This window comes from Zootoca vivipara, chromosome 11 (genome assembly GCF_965207765.1).
Source record: "Zootoca vivipara chromosome 11, rZooViv2.hap1.1, whole genome shotgun sequence".
Lineage (NCBI taxonomy): Eukaryota > Metazoa > Chordata > Lepidosauria > Squamata > Lacertidae > Zootoca > Zootoca vivipara.
The window spans coordinates 7,394,305-7,418,665 of NC_142594.1; the positions used below are offsets into that span (position 1 = coordinate 7,394,305).

Here is a 24,361-nt window from a genome sequence, read left to right on the forward strand (position 1 = left end):
GAATACCTGTGCTTGGCCTATTGCTCAGCATCCAAAACAACAAAGTGCTGCACCAACAAGCGCCACAAATTCAACTCACTGGTGTAACATTGGAAAGTGTCAATCTCTTCACCTATCTGGGCAGTTATTGATGCCAAAATCCAGCATTGCCTGAGCTCTGAGAGTGCAGCTTTCTCCCAACTGAAGTGCAGAGTGTTTGAGGACCAGGACATTTGCAAGGAAACAAAAATGCTTGTTTACAACGTTATCATACTACCAACCTTACTGTTTGCTTATGAAACATGGACCACTTATAAACGCCGTCTCCAACTCATTGAAAGATTCCATCAACAGTGTTTCTGAAATTTTTTACACATCACTTGGGAAGACAGACAAACTAATGGCACTGTACTGGAAGAAGCAATGATCACCAGTGTCGAGGCAATGATTCTTCAACATCAACTTTGTTGGACTAATCATGTTGTTCAGATGCCTGATTATTGCCTTCCAAAGCAACTACAGTGGTACCTCCGGTTACAAACTTCATTCATTCCGGAGGTCCGTTTCTAACCCGAAACCGTTCTTAACATGAGGCGCAATTTTGCAAACGGTGCCTCGCGCTGCTGGCACGTGACTTCCGCTCACATCCTGGGGCAAAGTTTGCAACTGGGAGCATCTACTTCCAGGTTAGCAGAGCTCATAACCCGAAGCATTCATAAGGAGGGCGGTACGTAACACGAGGTTCCACTGTACTCTATTTCTAACTTAAAAATGGAAAGTGTAATGCTGGTGGTCAACAAAAGAGGTTTAAAGACTCTCTCAAGACAAATCTAAAAGAATGTAGTATAAACACTGACAACTGAGGAACACTAGCCTGTAAGCGCTCTAATTGGAGAACAGCCTTTACCAAAAGTGTCATGGGCTTTGAAGACGCGTGAATCCAGGGCGAAAGGGAGAAACATGCTAAGAGGAAGGCATGCTTGGCAAACCTCACCATGATCCAATTCCTGCCCAGAAACTGTGGAATGATGTGTGGATCCAGAATTGGCCTCCAAAGTCACTTACGGACTCACTGTAAAAACTGTGTTCATATAAGACAATCTTACTCAGCTACGAGTGATCGCCAAAGAAGAAGACTAATATAATTTGATATTACCATAAATCCTATGAGACAAATGAAGCTATAAGACCCAGGGACAATCCATAAACACTGTAAAGCCACTTGGTCATGGACAGGACAACAAAGCAATGTGCAGCTCCAAAATATGTCTAGGAGGATTCACTGTATGGCTGGGGAAGTGTAGAATTGTGGGCCAGCACAGAACTTTTGCGGTTCTTGTCATTAATCACCAAAACATTTACAAAACCTCAACTAACTTTCCAGGGGGCAAATGCAGGCACTCATGTCTCTCCATCTGGCCTGTGAGACTCTTCCCAGAACACATCCTCTCCCCTCCACATTCCCTCTCCACAGGCCATCTCCCTCACCCCCACCCCAGCTTTGCACTCTACTTCCTGACTGGAATATATATTTAAACTCTGATAATGCATACCCCTCAACCATCCTGATTTGAGCGGGACCTCCCAGAATTATAGAAACCATCCTGGCTTCTGATTGGATCCCAGAATGCCCCATTGTTTGGCCTCGCGCTCTTGCGCAAGTCAGCTAACTCACACAACAGCACTGTTCCAAAAGACAGCTACCTTCTACAAGAGCTCTGGACCCAAAAAACGAGTGTCCCAATTTTGATCAGTGGAATGTTGGAAGGTGTGATAATGCCCTAGGCTTGTCTGGATGGGGGACAGAGAGTTGTGTATGAAGTGTGTGTGTAGAAACTAGCCTACTATTAAACTTTGCACAAGTACTAGCATAAAAACTTTGCCGCTGCATGATGGACAAGCACATTTAAAAATAATAATTCAAGTCTTTCCTATATCTCCATCCATTGGACAAGTTATATAAGTAAAGAACTTTGTTATTTTTAAATTACATTTGAAAGGCTCACTTTGTGTCCAGTGCTGCTCATATACGTAACAAGGCAGCAAAATTTTAAAAAGCAAACAGTAAGGCTGCTTGGGGAACATGCATGCTCCAAAAGCATGGCTGCATAGGTCTTAAGCTCTGTGCATCCTCAGAACTGATGTATGATATCCTCTGCAATGGCTGTGCCAGACAGGCCTCATAACAAGATGTGAAGTACAAGCATTCCACATGGGGTTGGGTTTCAAGTAGTCCGTTAAGTCACATCATTTTTCTGCTTAGAAACACAGAGGAGTCACATCTTTGCCATAGGAGGACCATGGAGTAGGATTGGCGGATTGGAGGAGACAGCTGATTGCCAGAACAGTTTGCAGAGCTTCTCTGAGTTCAAACAGAAGTATAAAAGGTGGGAGTTGGGGGGTGGATTGTGTAGCATTGAGGGGGGGGTTAAAAAAAGATGGCTTGGCATTTTCCTTGGGAGGCCTAGGCTCCTCCAGTAGCCCGAGTGGACCATCCTCTACCATATGCCCCAGAGTGCATAGTTAAACTATGGAATACACTTCCACAGAGGGCAGCGATAGACACCAACTTGGATGGCTCCAAGAGAGAATTAGGCAAAGTACAGTCTGGAGGAATTTTAACTTGCTGCAGCTGTAAGGTGTTTATTTTATGGTTGTATTTGCTGAGCCATTTTGCATTTTATATTTTTGTTTTATGGTTTCTACATGTCAATAAACAACAGCTCAGTGATGACACGCAGACTAGTGGCGGCTGTGTGAGAAACATGGAAAATCAGAAAGGGTCTGCACAATTACCACCTTTTTTCAGCATGAAGGAAAATTCATTTGTTTTAAGGGAGTTACATTCCAAAATAAGCCAACACAACATATGTTGTGTTCTGTAAAGGCATCACGCTTTCTCAAACATGCCCCAATATCCTTCCCCAAAGAGCTGCTCCTTCTGTTCCTGCTATGACAGGGGAAGGGTCCTTCCTACTTCTGATTGCTTTCCAATGGTGATTAAGTGTCCTTAGCAATGGTGCTGCCCGCCATGCGATGTGCAGAAGCATCAGAGCTGCCTTCGCATTTTATGCTGTAACTTTTTATGCTGTAACTTTTAAATGCAAACTAAGAGCCTGGGGTCCCAGCTGGCCTTAGGGCTCTCAAAATCAAACCCCTTCTGTCAATCTCTCAGCAGCCCTGCCAATCCCTGCCACCCACCTTTTCAAGTTGGACTTGGTTTTCTGCCACATTTGTTTTTCAAACCCAGTCGTCATGAAATTCACATCTAAAATGGATCAGGAAAAGGGCCTAACAAGTATGTGATTCCCTGACTATTGCACGTTTGTGAAGCTTCGAATAAGATTTAGTAGCTTTGCAATGCCAGTTTTCAGAACCTCTTATTAAGATGTAATGTAATGGAAACGGTTGCATAATTCTACCCTCAAACTCTCTTACACAGGTGCAGTACCATTATAATGGCAAAACCAATAATAACCTTGAATATATTATATCGTATGAGTAGAAAAACTCTGATCGCACTGGGACAGCTTACTTGGGAAAGTGTAGCCAGTTGGTGTGTTTTATCAGCAATGCATGAGAGCCACCTCTGTGGCAGGTTAGATCATCACCTCTTTTTTGTATTCTGCTAGCATGCAGATTTCTATTTCAACAAGCCTTTAAATTAGTACATGTTAGCTCAGGTTCTCTTGTTTGAGGCTGTTTTGGGGGAGTTATTGCTATGTATCTCTTTCTTTCTGGTAACTGAATTGTTACTGTATTAGAAGCTTTACTATGAAAATAAATAAATCTAAATCAGTTTCAAAATAAAATAAAACTAAACCATTCCTTCTAGCTCATTTCTCTCCCACCTTGCGTTGTACACTTGCCCACAGGCATGTGGCAACAGTAATAAGCTCCACCAGCCCTTTCCTATCAAGCATCCCTTGCCACCGTTTATATTCAGCATTTGACCCAAGGTTAATTTTGCACAGGGCTCTCTTCTTCACCCACAACCTCCGTTATCATTCCCCTCACCCTTCATTACTCATACATAAAATTACCCCGTAAGCTCTTTGGGGGCAAGAACCATATGGTCTAATATAATGAAGTGCTTGGTGCTCACATGCTGATGGCACTAAAAACCACCATGACCTTATTAATGCTACACGAATATCTACAGAACAAAATCTGGAATAAGTCTCGCAATTACTTTAACAGGCAACAAGACACCCCCCAAGAGTTTTGCAAAATATATTCTAATGTTTCTGCCCCAACGTTTTCCAATCATTACCCAGGGGCACTAGAAGGCTTCATCGGGTATTGAAAGATATATGCCAAGTTCAATACCCATAATCATAACATTAAATTTCAAGTATTTGGCAACAGTTGCTGCAGGAGTGCATGTTGGAGAGAAATTGCATCATCTTTCAGTGTCTTAAGTTTTAAAACATGTCCATTACAAATAAAACATTTTATAAACCCTCAAAGCAAATACTACGAAAGTAAGATTTAATTTGCCGAACTCTTGCAGAACTTCCATGTGTGAGAGATGTTTTTGGTGGTGCCCTCAGAAAAATTATGCTAAAGTTTTCAACGCAGCACTGAAACTTCGAGAACACTAGATGAAGAAAGTTCTGAAATGAATAAATAAAAACACTTCCATCTTAAAAATTAAAGTTTCTAGTCTAATCTATGAATTATAAGATTAATTAATTGTATCTGTTAAAAAAAGGTGTTATGACAGGAGAGATGGATTCAGATTGCGATAATTTTCTTAAGCACTTTGGATATTGTAAATATTTGACCTGGTTATTCAACTAGTGTGTAAATCCAATTCACACATTGTCTGGCTTATTTCTTCCTGGCCCAGGAGGTAAAAAAGTAGTCATAGCTACTCAGAGAACATTTAGCTGTGAGCAGAGCAATACCTAGTCTATTTCTACCTGGCCTGGGACGTCAGGTCCTCAATGGTTTCCAGCTACAAAGGCTGCTCTGGTTGTTTTTGCAAGACTTATTCCAGATTTTGATCTGTAAATACTGGCTCCTGCTCCAGGTGCAAGGACTGATCCTGAAACTCTAGCTGGCTTTTTTCTCACCTGGCCAAGGAGTATAGAGCCCTGACTGACTCCAGCTCCAAAAGCTGCTCTGGCTGTTCAAACTAGAATATATTTTATATGTTCAGTGAAATGTTAATGTTTGTTTGCCAATATAAAATACTATATTTAATAGAAAATACTAAATTTAATCCCAAACCGGAATTAAGATTGCCGGAAGAAATATCAACAACCTCAGATATGCAGATGACACAACCTTGATGGCAGAAAGTGAGGAGGAATTAAAGAACCTTTAAATGAGGGTGAAAGAGGAGAGCGCAAAATATGGTCTGAAGCTCAACATCAAAAAAAACAAGATCATGGCCACTGGTCCCATCACCTCCTGGCAAATAGAAGGGGAGGAAATGGAGGCAGTGAGAGATTTTACTTTCTTGGGCTCCTTGATCACTCCAGATGGTGACAGCAGTCACGAAATTAAAAGACGCCTGCTTCTTGGGAGAAAAGCAATGACAAACCTAGACAGCATCTTAAAAAGCAAAGACATCACCTTGCCGACAAAGGTCCGTATAGTTAAAGCTATGGTTTTCCCAGTAGCGATGTATGGAAGTGAGAGCTGGACCATAAAGAAGGCTGATCACCGAATAATTGATGCTTTTGAATTATGGTGCTGGAGGAGACTCTTGAGAGTCCCATGGACTGCAAGAAGATCAAACCTATCCATTCTTAAGGAAATCAGCCCTGAGTGCTCCCTGGAAGGACAGATCGTGAAGCTGAGGCTCCAATACTTTGGCCACCTCATGAGAAGAGAAGAATCCTTGGAAAAGACCCTGATGTTGGGAAAGATTGAGGGCACTAGGAGAAGGGGACGACAGAGGACAAGATGGTTGGACAGTGTTTTCGAAGCTACGAACATGAGTTTGACCAAACTGCGGGAGGCAGTGCAAGACAGGAGTGCCTGGCGTGCTATGGTCCATGGGGTCACGAAGAGTCGGACATGACTAAACGACTAAACAACAACAACAACAACTAAGTTTACAAGTGCACAATATATTTACAACAGTAATATATCAATATGTAAACAAAATTCCTTCTAGTAGCACCTTAGAGACCAACTAAGTTTGTCATTGGTATGAGATTTCGTGTGCATGCACACTTCTTCAGATACGTGAGGTTGATGGACTTCAATTTCATGCGGCTCAATGTGGTGCCTTCCATAGTTCTAGTTATAGGTAGATAGCGGTGTTGGTCTGCTGTAGTCAAAACAAAATAAAAAAATTCCTTCCAGTAGCACCTTAGAGACAAACTAAGTTTATCATTGGTATGAGCTTTCATATCTGAAGACGTGTGCATGCACATGAAAGCTCATACCAATGACAAACTTAGTTTGTCTCTAAGGTGCTACTGGCAGTAATTTTTTTATTTTGTTTCGACTACAGCAGACCAACACCGCTACCTACCTCTAACTATATCAGTGTGTACATATTGTACATCTATAATCAATATATTTGGTTACTGAGATAATAATAATAATAATAATATTAATAATAATAATAATAATAATTTATTATTTATACCCCGCCCATCTGGCTGGGTTTCCCCAGCCACTCTGGGCGGCTTCCAACCGAATATTAAAAACAGTACAGTATCAAACATTAAAAACTTCCCTAAACAGGGCCGCCTTCAGTTGTCTTCTAAATGTAAAATAGTTGTTTATTGCTTTAACAGCTTTTTAAATCCAGTGGACAAAATGCTAGACATGAACCTGGGAGTGCTGGGGTTCAAATTTCCCCTCTGCTTTAATTCAGAAACTAGCACTCACACCCAATTCTCACATTATACCTACTTCACAATGTAAGAGAAAATAGGATTGTTCAGAATTCTGTAGTGTGAGTTCTTAACACCAGCCCTTGTTTTCCTTATATAGTGAGATACCAGAAGTGGTGTAAAAAACTGCAATACATTAGAAGGCTTACAAAGCAAATAAATATAAGATTAGATGCATTAATTACAAGAAAATATGAGGAAAGTTCAGTCGTAGAGTGACAGGAAGCTGAATGCAGAATTATGTTTTGGATGACAAAAAAATCCAGGTCAATAAATTTTTAAATAGGATTTCACTGTCTGAAGGATTCAATGTAAGTTTGCAAATGAATACTCAGTTCAGCAGAATTCTAATCTAATAACAGTTTCAGTGAAAGCCTCATTCATAAACTTCCATATACTAATGATCAATGGATTGGTTTTATATGGATTAGTCTTTGAACATGTGTTCAAATATGCTTCTCCAAGGATTTAAAATTTGATGGGCCAATACCTCTATTTATTTATTTTAGATAATATGGCTATAGTGAGAAAATCTATAAATAACACCCACTGGAGCACACTGCGTATATTCTTAGGAGCTGGAAGAATTTCAAGGAATGATTTATGACACTGGTTCCCAATTAGCTAAGTACTGCCAAGCCATGGACCCTCAACTTTTGAAAATGTCAATATCTCTGTGGTAGTTTTTAATATGTGAATGGTGCCACCATACCCTCCAGAGCAAACCTGGGATGCGCATCTTCCAGGCCATGCTCCCATGTGAGCCACGTGACTCACGCGACCCCATGTCAAAATTTGGAAAGCCTCCCTAATTATGTTTGCAAAAAGCAGCTATCAAAACACATCTAAAAGCTGCCGTATGCTGCATGCAGCTTACAAAATATAAAAAGAAGCAACCAAAATATACTACTAAAAATACTTATAGAATTCATTCACTGAACTTAAACTTAAAAATTTTTTGCCCACCCACAAGGAGTCATCAGGGTGGTCTAAACCACGTTTCAGCAAAGCCTATACAGTCTTGACCCATACTAATGATTGGCGGAGTTCCTCAAACCCCTTTACTTCCGTCCTAAGCCAGCTGTTTAAGATGATGCCAAAGGCAACACAGTATAAAACACATTTTGATGTGACTTGAAGATCTTTATCATTAGATTCATAGAATGGCTTCTGAACATCTTTCACTCCTCTCCTACTAATTATACTAAACTGGCCTTCAAAGTGTCATAAACTAAATTGCAAAAGTAATTTTTGAAAGCCACTCCCAGCATGACTAAGAAAACTGAATGGAACTGAGCAAAGAGTATAATGGAAACTTTATTTCACGTACTGTCCATTTACCCAGAAGGCACACTGTGATTTAATAACACTTTTCTTCAGAAGAGGGAGGCTGTATTTAAGTTCTTGGGTGTTACCATCGAGCAGAGTATGACCTGGAGCGCGAATACCACTGCTCTGGTGAAGAAGGCCCAGCAGAGAATATATTTCCTCAGACTTTTAAAAAAGAACAAGCTGAGTGAGAGACTGCTGGTGTCCTTCTACCGAGGCTCCATAGATACATACTGTACCTGTGCTTGGTTTTCCAGCTGCACAGTCATGAATAGGAAAGTGCTCTATAAACACAGCCCAAAAAATTATCGGTCATCCTCTCCCATCTCTGGAAGAACTATACAACTCCCGTTGCCTTAAAAAAGCAGGTAATATTTTACAAGATTCATCTCATCCTGGATATAGTCTTTTTGCACCGTTGCCTTCAGGCAAGAGGTACAGAACAATTAAATCAAGAACGAATAGATTAAAAAACAGTTTCTATCCAAGAGCTATAACCATCTTAAATGCTGTAACTAAATAATATGATCCTGGGAGTTGTGATGGGTGTATATGTATGTGTATGTGTGTGTGTGTGTGTGGCTGTAACTGTGTTTTTATATTGTTTTTTATGGAATGGCATTCAATTTTGTTGTACTATGTACAATGACAATAAAGTATCTATTCTATTCTATTCTATTCTGTTCTATTCTATTCTATTCTAAATTGATACTTATTAACATAGATAGAACCTTAACATTGATAAATAGATTACCCACGCCCACTTGAACTGGGAAAGACACAAGTACTAAATGACATTGGATGGGATCCAAATAGCTCGTAAGACTCATTTAAGGGGCTTGTGTTAACCCAGTAAAATGTTTGATACTTCCCCCACCTTTATCCAACAGACCTCCCCCTTCCAATGCCAAATCACAAACTACTTTTGAAACTCCCTTCAGTTTTAAAAGGAGTTTACTATCTGGTACGGGGGAGTGGTGTTGCTTCTATTGAAGAAACAAGATGAAACCCTCTTGAGCTTATATTAAGTCTAATTAAGTCTATTGTGCTTCTTCCCCCCACCCCACCCCCCAAAAAACCCCAAACTGACCTCTGTCAGCTATGTCCAGGTCAGTTTATTTTGGATTTAGCTGCCCTCTTGCAGGGCATAATAGCCACATACTAGGAAAACATAGTGCATGAAATGGGCAATAAAGTAAAAACATAATAACATCAATCAGGTTCTGCCACTGTGATGAGTGACTCATAAGGCCATGGCCCTAAAGCATTATGTGAGAAATAAGTAACTACATAGCAACTTAGTCAATGTCAGAGTTTATTTATACTTGCAATGCCTTCTAAAACTGACTAAAAGATTAAAAGCCTATTAAATAAAATTTATATATATGTAATGTTTTGGATTGTGAGTGGGAAGTGTGTGTGTGTGTGTGTGTGTGTGTGTGTAATTTTCCACACATACCAAAACAAACATGATTTGCAGTCTTATTCTTGCTATCTTTAAAGTCTGCATTTAATATTACTCTCACTTCATCCTTTAGTCAATGTGACTTACATAATCCTAACTGGAAACAACCCAATCATAAGATCAATTAAAATTTAAACACACAAACAGCAATATTAAAGCAACGAGTGGTTGCACACACTATTTTAAACTAAAGGCATTTTCCCCTAAAAGTGTGTGTGTGTGTGTGTGTGTGTGTGTGTGCGCGCGCGCGCACTAAGGCACTTTCTTGGAAAGCTCCTTCAAAGATTGGGGGGAAATTACTGCAAAGGTGTTCTTCCCAGCTACAACTGATCTCCTTCCTTAAAAGCAGGGCTTTGGGACAGGCCAGTCCAACATCATCCTAACCAGTGAAGGGATACATTAGGAACAACATACCGGTAATCTCTTTTAGTTCTTTCCTCCAAAATCAACTTTAAAAGCACTTTGAACAAAAAAATACAGCATCAATCGTTCTGAAATTTGGCATCCGCCTTACCTAAGGGCATCTTTATGATGTGTATATGCTCTTTTCATATAAACTGACCATACAAATTGATCCCTTTTTAACCACCTCAAAACTATAGATCCTGCCCTTGCAGAGAAATAACTGCAACTTTCTCATGAAATTTGGCAGCATTTATCCTCCTCAGAGGATAAAGGACTAGCATGCTTGCTAATTTCATTTAATTATTTCAAAAAATAAACAAAAAAAGTTAAAGCTTGTTCCAGGGCAGGAAGGGAATGAAATCTCAGAAGCACTTCTGATCGAATCAGGCTGTTTCTAAAGCACCAAATCAGGGTCCAAACTGAATCTTGCAATTGGTGTACACCACTAGTTCCTTACTAACCTGAAGAGACTAACAAAAATGCAATGGAAACAAGGGAAAGAGCTAGCTGGGGTTGGAGCAATCTTGTGAGGATGCTACAAATGTCAAACAGACTGAACAAAGCTTGGAAAGCCACAAGTAAGGAGCAGATCCAGGAAGAATAAATAAAGTGGTCTCTTGGAAATACAAGCTTAAAAGACTGTTTTCCTGAGAGAAGAGGTAGGTAAATTAGAGTCGGACACGACTAAACAACAAAAGGAGAAAAGGAATTGGGGAATGGTTATGGCACCAGCTGAATCAAGTAACTTCTTGTTGTTGTTTAGTCGTTTAGTCGTGCCTGACTCTTCGTGACCCCATGGACCAGAGCACGCCAGGCACTCCTGTCTTCCACTGCCTCCCGCAGTTTGGTCAGACTCATGTTAGTAGCTTCAAGAACACTGTCCAACCATCTTGTTCTCTGTCGTCCCCTTCTCTTTGTGTCCTCAATCTTTCCCAACATCAGGGTCTTTTCCAGGGAGTCTTCTCTTCTCATAAGGTGGCCAAAGTATTGGAGCCTCAGCTTCAGGATCTGTCCTTCCAGTGAGCACTCAGGGTTGATTTCCTTCAGAATGGATAGGTTTGATCTTCTGGCAGTCCATGGGACTCTCAAGAGTCTCCTCCAGCACCAAATTCAAAAGCATCAATTCTTTGGCGAATCTTTGGCGCCATTAATAATGAGCAAGCTCATATCTCCAAGAACATTGGGATTCCCCATTTATGTTACTTTCACCATGCAGAAATTCAGTATGAGCCTGCTGAATCACACTTAAACTATAGCAATCTATCTTAGGTTCACAAATAGCAATACCTGGCTGCAGTATATCAATATACTGAGAGCTGGGCATCATCAGTATATTGATAACACAGTGCCCTTAATGGTTTCTCTCCACGGTTTCATAAAGTTACTGAAAAGTATCAGCCACACTGTCAATCAGCAGTGAACACATGTTGATCTCCTAAGGCTACTTTCTGAGTTCGCTTTGAAAGGAAGTGGGGGGCTAACCCTTATCCCTCCATCCATTGTTCAAGACAGCGGAATACATTGCTGTAGACCACAATATCAAAACCTGGTGAGAAGTTTAGAAGAATTAACAAGCTGTGAATCAAGCTGTGAATCACTCTTTCCCCCCAGCCCCTACTAGATGTGCCCACATATTGTATCAGATAAGTAAAACAATGAAGGTTTGGGAAGACGTTAAAGAAAAGTGATGTGAATAGATTCCTTGCATTCGCTCTCTTAAGGCAGAAAACAGTTTCAGGAAGAAAACAGTTTGAGGCATTTCAGGGAGATCATTATAAGAGGCTCCAAAACCCCAGTTGGGTGCATATACGGAACTCCTAAAAAAGAAAAGAAATGCATGTCTTTGTGCACCTTTCAACTGAACTTAGCAGTTAGCTTGAAGGCAGCACAAAATGATCATCTGGGGTACATTAACTTCTGTATTAGTCTATTTATGTTCCTGAAATATGGCAGCCAGTGATCGAGTTTAGACAAACGTTAGCCGAAAATGGTTTTATTCTCTAATCCACTTTTTATTGGTTAGAAGGAAAACAGAATGGATCATATTTAATGCTACAGCAAAGAAATGCATACCATTCTAAAAATATTTGGCATCAAAATTGCACTAGCATATTTATTCAGTGGTTACCCTGGAATTTCTGAGGGGGAAAGGAAAGTCATTTCTCTTGACTATGACAATTTTAATAGGAAACTTAAACAGCAAACCTAACCAAAGTCACATTCCTTTATTTCTGAACTAGGATGCACACAAATGTATATCAAATTGCTTACCTGCTGGAATCATCGTTTGCTGAGAGTCAAAGTCTGTATTTAGAGACATCCGACCCCCTTTGGCCAATCTATCGTAGAGCAAGGTTATGTGTTTCTTCAGTTTACTGGTGTCCTTGGGGATACACAACTGATTGGTCAGTGTCAGCGTGTGGTCTTTCGAACTCTTGGACAAACACGTTTTCAACAAGTGAGAGACAGAAGCATCCACAGTTTCTTCCCAGCCCTGAAAGAGAAAAGTATTTCTAAATTAAAGGAAAAACATGCACTTTACTCTGGTAAAGAATGCACTAAGAAGATTAAACAAACAAAATAAAGGAAAAGGTTTAAATTGTGATACTGAAATGGGCTTAAACAATTTACTAAACATATTTGTAAAATGAAAACAAGCAGCAAGAAAAACCAAGGACTCTAAATATAAAGAAATGCACTAAATATACAGTATAGTTAATGTTAAAAGTGAGAGTACTTAACAATAATAGATTAAATAGGTTTGGTTTTCCAGTTTTTCTGGTATAGTAATTTTCAGTTCTTCATACTGGTTTTCTTTCCACACAAATAGCTCCTTAAATGACAACAAAATGCAATTTTGAAATGGTTGTGTTCTATCTTTCCTATTTTTAAGAAATTAGCATGTGTGAATGAGACCAAACACATATACTTCCATGAGCCACTGGAAACTGCTAGTTGGTTTCCTGGACATGAACTGAGTTCCATACACATTTTACACATATTTGAAATTCCTTCGCAGAGAGACTCCAGCATGAAATTGCTGAATTAGAATCAACAAGATTTTGACTGTTTGGGTATAAAGAGAGACAACCGTTTCCTGTGCCACTACAGCTATTCAGGATTAACACAACAAATCTGAGATGGATGTATTATCACCAATGACTGCTATTATGAATGATTACTATGCTTATTTTACAAACATTTAAGGTTTAACAGAACTTTAACAAGCACTCCTTCCTACATTTCATGACCATTTAATATTAATTTTAAAAAACCACCACAAGGTGCATATATAAACAATCCTCCCCCACCCCCCACAATTCATGTCGTAATAAATGAGTTAAGTATTTTTGTGTCACAAGCCTAATTGTTGGTTTAGTTCATGGGTAGGCAAACTAAGGCCTGGGGGCCAGATCCAGCTAAATCCGGCCCGCCGTCGGTCTGGAAATCAGCATGTTTTTACATGAGTAGAATGTCCCTTTATTTAAAATGCATCTCTGGGTTATTTGTGGGGCCTGCCTGGTGTTTTTACATGAGTAGAATGCATGCTTTTATTTAAAATGCATCTCTGGGTTATTTGTGGGGCCTGCCTGGTGTTTTTACACGAGTAGAATGTGTGCTTTTATTTAAAATGCATCTCTGGGTTATTTGTGGGGCACAGGAATCTGTTCTTTTTTTTCTTCAAAATATAGTCCTGCCCCACACAAGGTCCAAGGGACAGGGGACTGGCCCCCTGCTGTAAAAGTTTGCTGACTCCTGGTTTCACACCTCCAGGCTAGCACAGGTTTCCCTCTAAAGATTCTTTGTGAGAAACATGAAGACTACTTGATAAGGACTTAAGCTGAAAAGCAATAGACACACAGGGGCTTTTTTTGTCCCGCCTTGCACTGCAATCCATGATGCCCCGAATATTAACTCCTATAGACCAAGAGACAGACTGTAGAGGACACTATCAGAAGAGGAAACTGGCAAAAATAAACAAACCCATGCTTCCTAGCACATGGGGTTAGTTCCCAGCCTATATGTCCTGTTTCATTCTTTAAGAAATATCATTATCATCAGCATTTTCAAAAGTGAGTGCACCACAGCCTCCATTAATGCAATGGACATTTCTCCCTCCTGTAACAAGGCATTAACCACTCCCTTAATCCCTCCTGCTAAACTTAGTCAGCCAGCATGGGCAAGGGCGAAGAAGGCATGTGGTAAGCCTGATCCCAATAAGTGTCTTATCCACATCATCAGGGCCCAGCAATTGAAACTGATCCCACAGTCTAAACGTCTCCCCCAGATATGTGCTCTTAAACTGATGCCACAATATTAACAGCTTTGCAATATTACAAAATTATATTTCTATAATTTATTAAATGCTGGTGTGTGCAGGAGGTAGAAGCCACTGTAAAATAATGTACCCATATAGTGAAAAAATGGTTTAATACATGAGCTAGCATTGTTGTCATCAGTGCAGACAAACATTAGCACCCCCCCCCTCCCCGAAAGTATCAGTTTTGGGACATGTTTAAAAAAGGCAGTATGCAACAGCATACTGGTTGGGTCCCTGATTGGGTCCCATTTGGAGTTCTGGGTCAGAGAATTGTCTTTAAGATAACGATTAACTGAATGCTTTCATCACCCCATATATAACTGAAAGCCTATGCATTCCAGAGTCTTCACCATTAAAATACACTAACCTATTCACAATTTAGATCCTTGCTATGTTCTGAACCCAAACTATTTGTTGCCTTTGTTGAAAAACTGTTCGTTGAAAACAAGCTACAGTATTACTATAGGCAGCATTAAAACCTGTGTTTTAGACAACCAAAGTTTGATTAGAGTCACCAGCAGGCACTATGTAGAAACTGTGTTTAATGACTGATCATAGCAGGTGTAGATCACTGCTACAGGGTGGCTACAAGACGCTCGTAGACTCAGTACTCATATTCATGGCTCAATGATTATTAAAGGCTTTATTCCAGAATTCACAACAGTCCCCAACACAGATCTGGTTACAGATTACACAGTTCGGAAGTTGCAACAGAGCTCTAGGATACATGCTAAGCAGAAGCTAAGATGGACGCATCCCCTGAACACCCCTTTTGAAGAGTTGGACAGGCGCGCAGTGTGACGGATTGGGCTGGCTTGAGTAGAACTCCAGGGTGTTAAGTGTTAAACCCAGCCTCTTAGTTGATTGACGGCATTCCATTCCATGAGGGGCGGGACAGCCGCGGGTTTAAAGAGGATGGGTAGCCGTTAAATGAGGAGAGAAGGTTTTGGGAGCGTGAAGGTTGTGGAGTAGGTTACTAGAGTAGGTGTAGATGAGGAATTGGTTAGGTTTGTAATTATATGATTAACAAGAACAGTTCTATTGAAACCACATGCTTGTACACATGAAACCTGAACGCAACCGTTAAGATTTTAAGACATTAAATGTTAAGTTAAAGTGCCATTTAAACTATCGTCGGTGTGATCTTTCCAGCAGAGGTATCTATTGCTCATCTGGTGGGGATACTCATTAAAAGGACAAAACCCCTATCTAAGGCAGAAAGGATAGTTTGTTGTCCCTTGAGTTCACCGAGAGGGGGAGGAAGAGGGAGACTGGTTCAAGGGTGACACAAAGTTTCCTCGGGAGGGAGGAAAGCTTCACAGTGGGGAAAGCTCAAGTGAGGAGAACCCCATACTGGTGTGTGCACTAAGAATAGTCTCATATCCACCCGAGCTTAAAAAGATACCGGGCCACGTTTGGGCTGGAAAAGTACTCTCATTTTATTTGTAAAACCCACAAGGGATAGGGGGATTACAATAAGGCTATAGGGAAGAGTGGAGAGGTTTAGTGTTACCTCAGAAATCCCTATTAGTGCTTTTATAATTTGAGAGGTTTAAAAACAAAAGGCGTAAGGTGGGGACCTCTTACGTCGCACGCAGTCATTCACACACTTGCCTTCCCAATCAAACAGGCACTCTTATGAGTAGGTTGGTTCTGCTTGTGCCAGAGCAGCCATCACCACATCTTTGGCTATGGAGGCGGAGCTGGCATCGCTGGCTCACTGTCTGCTCTGGCTTTAGGTGCCTCCCTGGGGCTGTGGAGTTCTTCACTGACAGGAGGTGGTGCTGGAACCAAAACATGTGGCTCTACTATGATGGTCAGGGCATCCAATATGGCTGAGGTGAGACTCTCTCCTGACAACCCACGAGGTCCCATCTCAGCATCTAAATCAGCACCTCCCAGACCATGGGCCCTTCCCCAGGATCCAATTCTGTACTCATATCCAGTGCCAGATTTATGTATAAGCTAAACATGCTATAGCTTAGGCCCTACTCTCTTGGGGGCCCCAAAAAAGGCAAAGAAAAAGAAAAACTGGGTGTACATTTCCAAAATATAAGATAAAAAACAAATAAAATAAAATAAAACCTACATACAGTAAGAGTGTTTTGTGTTGTGTAGGCTCCTATGATGTAAGTAATGGGCCCCACCCATATATTCAACACAATAAAACAACAACAATTTGTTGTTGACAAAAGACAGCTGGACATATAAAGGGCCCCATTACCTTCAGTAGCTTAGGGCCTCATCAAACCTAAATCTGGCCCTGCTCATATCCCATTCATGATTCCCCTTGGCCAGAGGTCTCCACAGGGTTCAAGCAACAAAGGAGCATAAGACTGAAGCTTCTTTGGGGATGTGCTGCTTTTCCGTAACTTTTCATGTAATGCCTTTTCCTACAATTCTTGATTATTATTTTTTGCCATGGCAGAAAGTGAGGAGGAATTAAAGAACCTCTTAATGAGGGTGAAAGAGGAGAGCGCAAAATATGGTCTGAAGCTTGACATCAAAAAAACTAAGATCATGGCCACTGGTCCCATCACCTCCTGGCAAATAGATGAGGAAGAAATGGAGGCAGTGAGAGATTTTACTTTCTTGGGCTGCATTATCACTGCAGATGGTGACAGCAGTCATGAAATTAAAAGACACCTGCTTCTTGGAAGAAAAGCAATGTCAAACCTGGACAGCATCTTAAAAAAGCAGAAACATCACCTTGCTGACAAAGGTCCGTATAGTTAAAGCTATGGTTTTCCCAGTAGTGATGTATGGAAGTGAGAGCTGGACCATAAAGAAGGCTGATCGCCGAAGAATTGATGCTTTTGAATTGTGGTGCTGGAAGAGACTCTTGAGAGTCCCATGGACTGCAAGAAGATCAAACCTATCCATTCTGAAGGAAATCAGCCTTGAATGCTCACTGGAAGGACAGGTCTTGAAGCTGAGGCTCCAATACTTTGGCCACCTCATGAGAAGAGAAGACTCCCTGGAAAAGACCCTGATGTTGGGAAAGATGGAGGGCAGAAGGAGAAGGGGACAACAGAGGAGGAGATGGTTGGTGTAGTGGTTAAGAGCAGTAGACTCGTAATCTGGCGCGTTCTCGCCATGAATGGACTTGTGATATCACATCCTGCCATAACTTTCAGGGAAGATCGCTTCTACCGTGCGGATGGCGTGCATCTGTCAAATGATGGCAATGATGTCTGGCTGTCGGATGTCCTAGTGGCTATTAGGTGTTGGTTGCGGAGGTAGAGGTATTGGCGGCGAGCCCTTCGGGCCCGATTGGCGGTAGGCATTGGATGATCTCTTGTAGATTCAGGTGTGGTGGGGAGGTTGCTGCCATCACCTCCCCAAAATGCGGAGGGGTACTCCCTTAAGGAGTCCAAGGGGCGTCGCCAAGTCCGAAACCGTGGAAGGTGAGGGCCTGAGGGCACGACCCCGAATGGTGACCCCAGGATGGGTTCCTAGTTGATGTGCATCGCAGGACCCATCCAATGGAGGTTAACCCTTCACAGACTGCCAGCAGAGCGGGCTGGAGTCAGGTATAGTCGGTTAGATCCAATGCCTATGCCAATACCTCTCTTCTTCCGTAATCAATAAAGTTGTGGCCTATTCGACCCATTAACCTTAAGCTACGTGTCCTGTGTCTTTATTCCTTCCGGGAAGGTCGCGTGTATCGCCACACAAAGCCTCTTCCCGGCTCGCGGGAGGAGGTGTTGTGGGCGTCTCGCGGCCTTCACGTAGGGGGGGGAGTGGCTAGCATTCCCCCCCCAGCCCATTGGCCGCTCTCCTGCTGCGGCACGCCTGCGGCGCGTCCAATCGGGGCGCGCCGGGTGGGCGTGGCTTACCTATAAAGGTGAGCCCGCGGCAGGAGCTTGCCCTCTTTTCCTTCGGATCAACTCACCGTCTTTCTCCCTCCCACCTCCCCCGTTTAGGCAGGGTCTTCTTCTTGACGTTGCCTACGGACTTCGGTTGGTCGCCGTATTCGGGGCCTGGTAGGAATTTTCCCACCAGGCAAATTGGCTCTGGCCTGGTGGTTTTCGCCTACCTCGTGGTAATCGTCACAACTCGGGTTTTTGGCGGTAGGCATTGGATGATCTCTTGTAGATTCAGGTGTGGTGGGGAGGTTGCTGCCATCACCTCCCCAAAATGCGGAGGGGTACTCCCTTAAGGAGTCCAAGGGGCGTCGCCAAGTCCGAAACCGTGGAAGGTGAGGGCCTGAGGGCACGACCCCGAATGGTGACCCCAGGATGGGTTCCTAGTTGATGTGCATCGCAGGACCCATCCAATGGAGGTTAACCCTTCACAGACTGCCAGCAGAGCGGGCTGGAGTCAGGTATAGTCGGTTAGATCCAATGCCTATGCCAATACCTCTCTTCTTCCGTAATCAATAAAGTTGTGGCCTATTCGACCCATTAACCTTAAGCTACGTGTCCTGTGTCTTTATTCCTTCCGGGAAGGTCGCGTGTATCGCCACACAACTGGGTTGAAAAAAGAGCTTCATTTTCTTCTGCATGTTGTTCTGGGCAATGCAGCGCAGAATGTATATGACAGGAAAGTTGAATTTAAAAAGTGCCCTTCACATTATATCAACCCAGTGAAATTGATTGTAGGGCAACAGAAGGTAAAGGTATAAATGCCAAGACAATAACTTGTTTTATTTAGTTTGAAGGTAAGAATATGGTTTTAAGAGACAAAAACATTAAATTAAAAATAGGCAAACAAAATTGTAAGCCAAATCTAAGTTGCCCAAAGGTCTCTAGATCAGTCATGGGGAAAATTTTGTCAAAGGTATTAAAGAGAAGATTGCTTTGTCTATGCTTAAGAAATGGCTACTGTCTCCTAAAGGCCTACTGTGATGGCAAGGCAGATAGGACTAGAGACCCTTGCCACTTTGTGTCAGCTTTAAGCTTCAAAACTAAGCTTCCCTATCTAATTAACAGCATCAAAGGTCAAATAAACTATTTGACTGTAGACACAAATTAACTATTTTGGTGTTAAGAAAGATTCTTCTATCACTAACCTGCTTGGATAAACAACAGAACGATTGCCAGCTTCACAGCAACCTACCCACCCAAATGCTAAAATCCTTTACCTAAGGAATGCAAAACTGTGTTGTTGCATATGAAAACAAAGAAATAAAGGATACTTAACCATACAAATTAAACTCTGAATCAATCATATGTCAAATAAATGTCCAGAAAACAAGAAGCCATGTTTCTGATTTAAGCAGATACCCATCTGATGGGATGCTGTTTGTGTTAGGCAGAAGATAATTGTACTTCTCTACAGCCTTAAAGCATACAGAATGTTATTAAAAGATGTTCTACACCAAATAAAATTCTACAACAACAACATACAGCCAATCTCATGATGTAAAACTGAATGAAGAGTAAAATACTAATCACTGGAATCTGCTCTCCGACCACAGTGCCACTCAACTGGATGAGGTAAACCTGAACACAAGCTAGAAGCCTCTTTCTGAAAACATCGATGGAATGTCAAAAGTCCCCTTACACACCAGAAATGCCCTTCTCTTTAAATTACATTCAGATTTCTGTGATACTATAATAACTGCTGTATGGAATTATTGCAGCATCTGAGTGGGGGAGTTATTTTATTATTTTTGGGGTTATTGCTCCAATTGCAGGTTTTCAGTTTAGCACATCACAACACCACTTATATATGATGTCCTGGAATGTGACATTGTGGGATATATGTGTAAAGGGCCCCCAGAAGGGCAAGTACTAAAATTGTACCTCTTGTCTTAAGGCATCAAACAGATTTCCCCATGTTGTTACTAGAAAACGTCTCAAAGCATTACATTAAGAGAAGGCCAAGCAGATTGTATGGTTTATTTTAAAAACCTACAAGTTTAACCATTCAGAACCATTCCACTCCAGATATCTGAGAAATTGCAGCCTTTTTCAGATCCAATTCACCTGGCTTCTATAGCAACAGTGGACAAAAGAACTGAATTTTTTACAACCAAATGAACCACAGTAAATCCTGTGACACTGTGCACATAGGTTATGGGTAGATAGATAGTGTGCACATTAGCATAATTTCTGATGAGCTTTTTCATGCATCGTATTTTTATGGGTGCATGTGAAACATAGAGAAGGAGAGTGCCTTGTCTAAAACAACACCACAGCTATGGAATTTCATTGGATTTGCACCAAATCTCAACATTGCAGGCTTTTTAGAAGGCCTAAAGACCTACATTTTTCAGTTGGACTTGCAGGCGTGATATTTGTTAGCTAGCTGATGGTCCGAATTAATTTTTTTGACAGCTAAGTTAAAAAAATATGCAGTGGTACCTCGGTTTATAAACACAATTGGTTCCGGAAGTCTGTTCATAAACTGAAGCATTCATAAATTGAAGCGAACCTTCCCATTGAAAGTAATGGAAAGTGGATTAATCTGTTCCAGACGGTCCACAGAGTACTTAAACTGAAGCGTTCATAAACTGAAGTGAATTTTCCCATTGACAGTAATGGAAAGTGGATTAATCCGTTCCAGACGGGTCCGCGGAGTACTCAACCTGAAGCGTACTTAACACAAAGCATGGGTGTAATTGGTTCCGGAAGTCTGTTCATAAACTGAAGCGTTCATAAACTGAAGCGAACTTTCCCATTGAAAGTAATGGAAAGTGAATTGATCCGTTCCAGATGGGTCTGCGGGGTTCGTAAACTGAAAATTCGTAAACCGAGGTCTTCGTAAACCAAGAGTCCACTGTATGTGTTGGGTAGTTTAATGTTAAAATTTTTTGTATTACTGTTCTTGTTATCTTTTGCAGTTTTTGACTGTAAGATGAACTAGATGAGCATTTGCCCAGAGAAGTGGCATAATATTCTACATAAATAAATAATATTTGCTTCACAAACTGCGGAATCAGTGTGCCAGCACAGGCAGTATGTCTATGTGAACTCATTGAGGGATTATAATAGTGCTTGGGCTCCAGGCCAAAGGATTCTCTCTACAGGACTCCTCATCAAGAAGGTGGAGACTGAAAAATGTAGTCAGGCCAAGGGATAAAAGGGTTCTGTTGAGAAGAAGCACTCTCAAACAAGTGGTCTGCTCCCTGGGCTCTCTCCAGGGTGCTGAAAAACCTGCTATTGGACTTGTTGTCTTCAGGCATCCTGTCCTTGCTGGTTCCAGCCTGAAGATAAAACATGCTCACTGAACATTGATATCCAGTATCAAGAATAGCTCCCATGTTTGAGGCATTTGTAATAAGTGAAGAGCATTAATCTACTGTATATGTTGAAGTCTAACTCCCCAGATATCTGATTATTTGCACCTCATCAGGCACTGCCATGTGACCAAGGAGTGCCACTACAGCTTCTCAGCGAATAACCTTCTAGACCAGGCATCCCCAAACTGCGGCCCTCCAGATGTTTTGGCCTACAACTCCTATGATCCCTAGCTAACAGGACCAGTGGTCAGGGATGATGGGAATTGTAGTCCAAAACATCTGGAGGGCCGAAGTTTGGGGATGCCTGTTCTAGACTAACCCACCCAGGCTGGCCATTGACTGTTCCTAGACAGCAAGAAACATAACATGACTTCCAATCTCAGTGGAAATTTGCTTGAGCAACAAGGCCTGCCTGAGCTCTTGCATATTGTGTGTTTCTGGGTCTTGCTCTTTCACCCTGACTTCTAGCTTTTGATTTGCCCTCTGATCTCAATTGCTGTTTAATCCTGACTGCTCTTCAATCCCAACTCCTGGCTCCTGGCTCATCCTAGAATGCTGCTCACACTCCAGCACCTTGTTTAAGGGCTAAATCAGAGTGTGTTCAGATAAGGATACACTTTCACTCCCTGGATGACGACCTGAATTACCAGTACTTTGTGAATACTTTGTGAGCTGATGTCAATCCAAACTACTTCCACATCAACCTGCCTGTGCACACTGGTTTTCTTCAGAGACCCTCTTCCAGCTGCCCCCATTCACAAGGAGGCTCTTCTGTTGCCTTATTTGCTTTTCTTCAGGAGCTTAGAGAAGACCATTTTATTTTGCCAGGTTAGGGACAAACCCTACCAATAATAATTAATTACCTATATTCCCTTCCTGAACCCTGATGAGATCAGTGAGAAGAGTAAGGGAAGCAGCTCTTCTTCTTCTTCTTTTTTTAAAAAAGGAAAATGTTAAGGCTATCTTAAATATGGAATGTAGAATTCCAGGGAGGTCTGCAAGAAACAAATACTGCATCCAAAAGACAGGAAGCTCCTCCTTGCCAATGAGCTCAACAGTTGACCCTGTCTTTTTACCAAAAAGAGGTGGTGTCTCCAGATGAAGGAACTGACTTTGGTACTCATGGGACGGAGTAGACATCTTTAGGAAATGGTTTGATATGTCAAAGTTGACTCAAAACATTTGGATGCATCAGGATGAAATTCCAAATGGCAGCCTCTCCGAATAGCTAAAGTAAATGAGAATGTTCTGCTCTTTAACAGCAGCCCAGATCTATTGCATGTAGCAGTCTATTGCAGTTTACATAATGACAGGGCCACCCTGATACAGATACACTTAACCCAAAGAAAGTTTCCAGCTGGAATGACTAATTTGTATGCTAAAAATATAGTAGAAATATATTTAGTATGGATCAGTAAGACACTTGAAAAATATGTCTTTTCCCCTGCCACTCCCCACCTTAAATCAAAACAAAAGCAAATAGGTTAGTTGAAAGAAAAAAAATAAAACTGTTAACAGAACATGCTGGGAAACGCATAATTATAGATTTAATACTTGTCCACATTTTTACAAAACCTAGTAGATTCTTACCAGCTCTTGAGTATCCTGTGTTAATGGCAAGAATGTAGCTTGTAGAATAGAAACTTGGTCAGCACTCAGTTTCTGCCACAGGCTAATCAGCAGAATTACCAGCTGGGTGGCACTTTTTAACTTTGTGAACGCCTGGAACATATTGGCTTCATTTTTTCCAGCTGCATCTGCTAGAGCTATTACCTGCAAGAATTACAAACTTCTGTTAGGTACTGTATACTTTTGCTATTCTCAAGCACTCACCACTAGCATTACATTTGGCTAACTTGAGTTTTCTTTAGAAGAACCTGATGAACTTTGCTTTCCAAAAACATAAGCCAGATAGAGTTTTGAGTTATTATTTGCCATCTTCTTATAAGTGAGATAGAATTTAAAATCCATATGGTACTGTGATTAATCTATTAGTACAATCAACATACAAGAGAACCTGCATTGTCTAGATGTATACAATAAAAAAATTCCTTCCAGCAGCACCTTAGAGACCAACTACGTTTGTCATAGGTATGAGCTTTCATGTGCATGCACACTTCTTCAGATAGTGCAAGCTTCACTTCTTCGTGCATGCACATGAAAGCTCATACCAATGACAAACGTAGTTGGTCTCTAATGTGCTGCTGGAAGGATTTTTTTTTATTTTGTTTCGACTACGTCAGACCAACACGACTACCTACCTGTAACAATATAGTATGGTATCCCCAAGACTGATCTTCAGTACATTATGTAACATAATAGCCTTTAACAAATTGTAAACACCCATTTTAAATACCAGCTCTGATGGTAATCCCTGTGTAAACAGTATCCCCTCTGGAGTAATTTCCACAGCATGTCATTTATTTGTAAATTAGGTTATCATCTCAATTTCTCCTGCACAGAAAGAATTAATCCTGTTTATCATAAGATTTTCACTAAGTCTATTTATACACATATTGGTTTATACAAAACTGTAGAAACTTTTGGCATTTCATCAGTTCACTGATGTTTATAGCACAAGCATGGCTACTGGCATGCAAAGATTCTGAAAAGGAAATTTAAGGTGTGCTGAAGCAAAACGCCAGCTCTTTTCTTTTTATAAAACTGGCAGAATATTTTATCCCATTCATATACTCAGGACATCAGTGGAAAAACGCAATCGGAAAGAGAACCAAGGGAAGTGGGACTTTAATCATTGAAAATGTTCTTGTTCTGGTTCCACTTCCCAGACATGGCTATGAGGTAAAATTGAA

At 41.2% G+C, this 24,361-nt stretch overlaps 1 protein-coding gene across 4 annotated transcripts in view; it reads right to left on the minus strand.

Moving 5' to 3' along the window:
• BBS9 (Bardet-Biedl syndrome 9) overlaps nucleotides 1-24,361 on the minus strand; it is a 223,776-nt gene that overhangs the window by 104,578 nt on the left and 94,837 nt on the right. For all 4 annotated transcript variants that reach the window (XM_035130062.3, XM_088653431.1, XM_088653433.1 and 1 more), the window contains exons 19-20: nucleotides 23,139-23,321; nucleotides 12,310-12,532 (exon numbers count right to left, since the gene is read on the minus strand). In XM_035130062.3, the coding sequence (XP_034985953.1) occupies nucleotides 12,310-12,532; nucleotides 23,139-23,321 (406 nt within the window). The remainder of the gene's footprint in view (nucleotides 1-12,309; nucleotides 12,533-23,138; nucleotides 23,322-24,361) is intronic.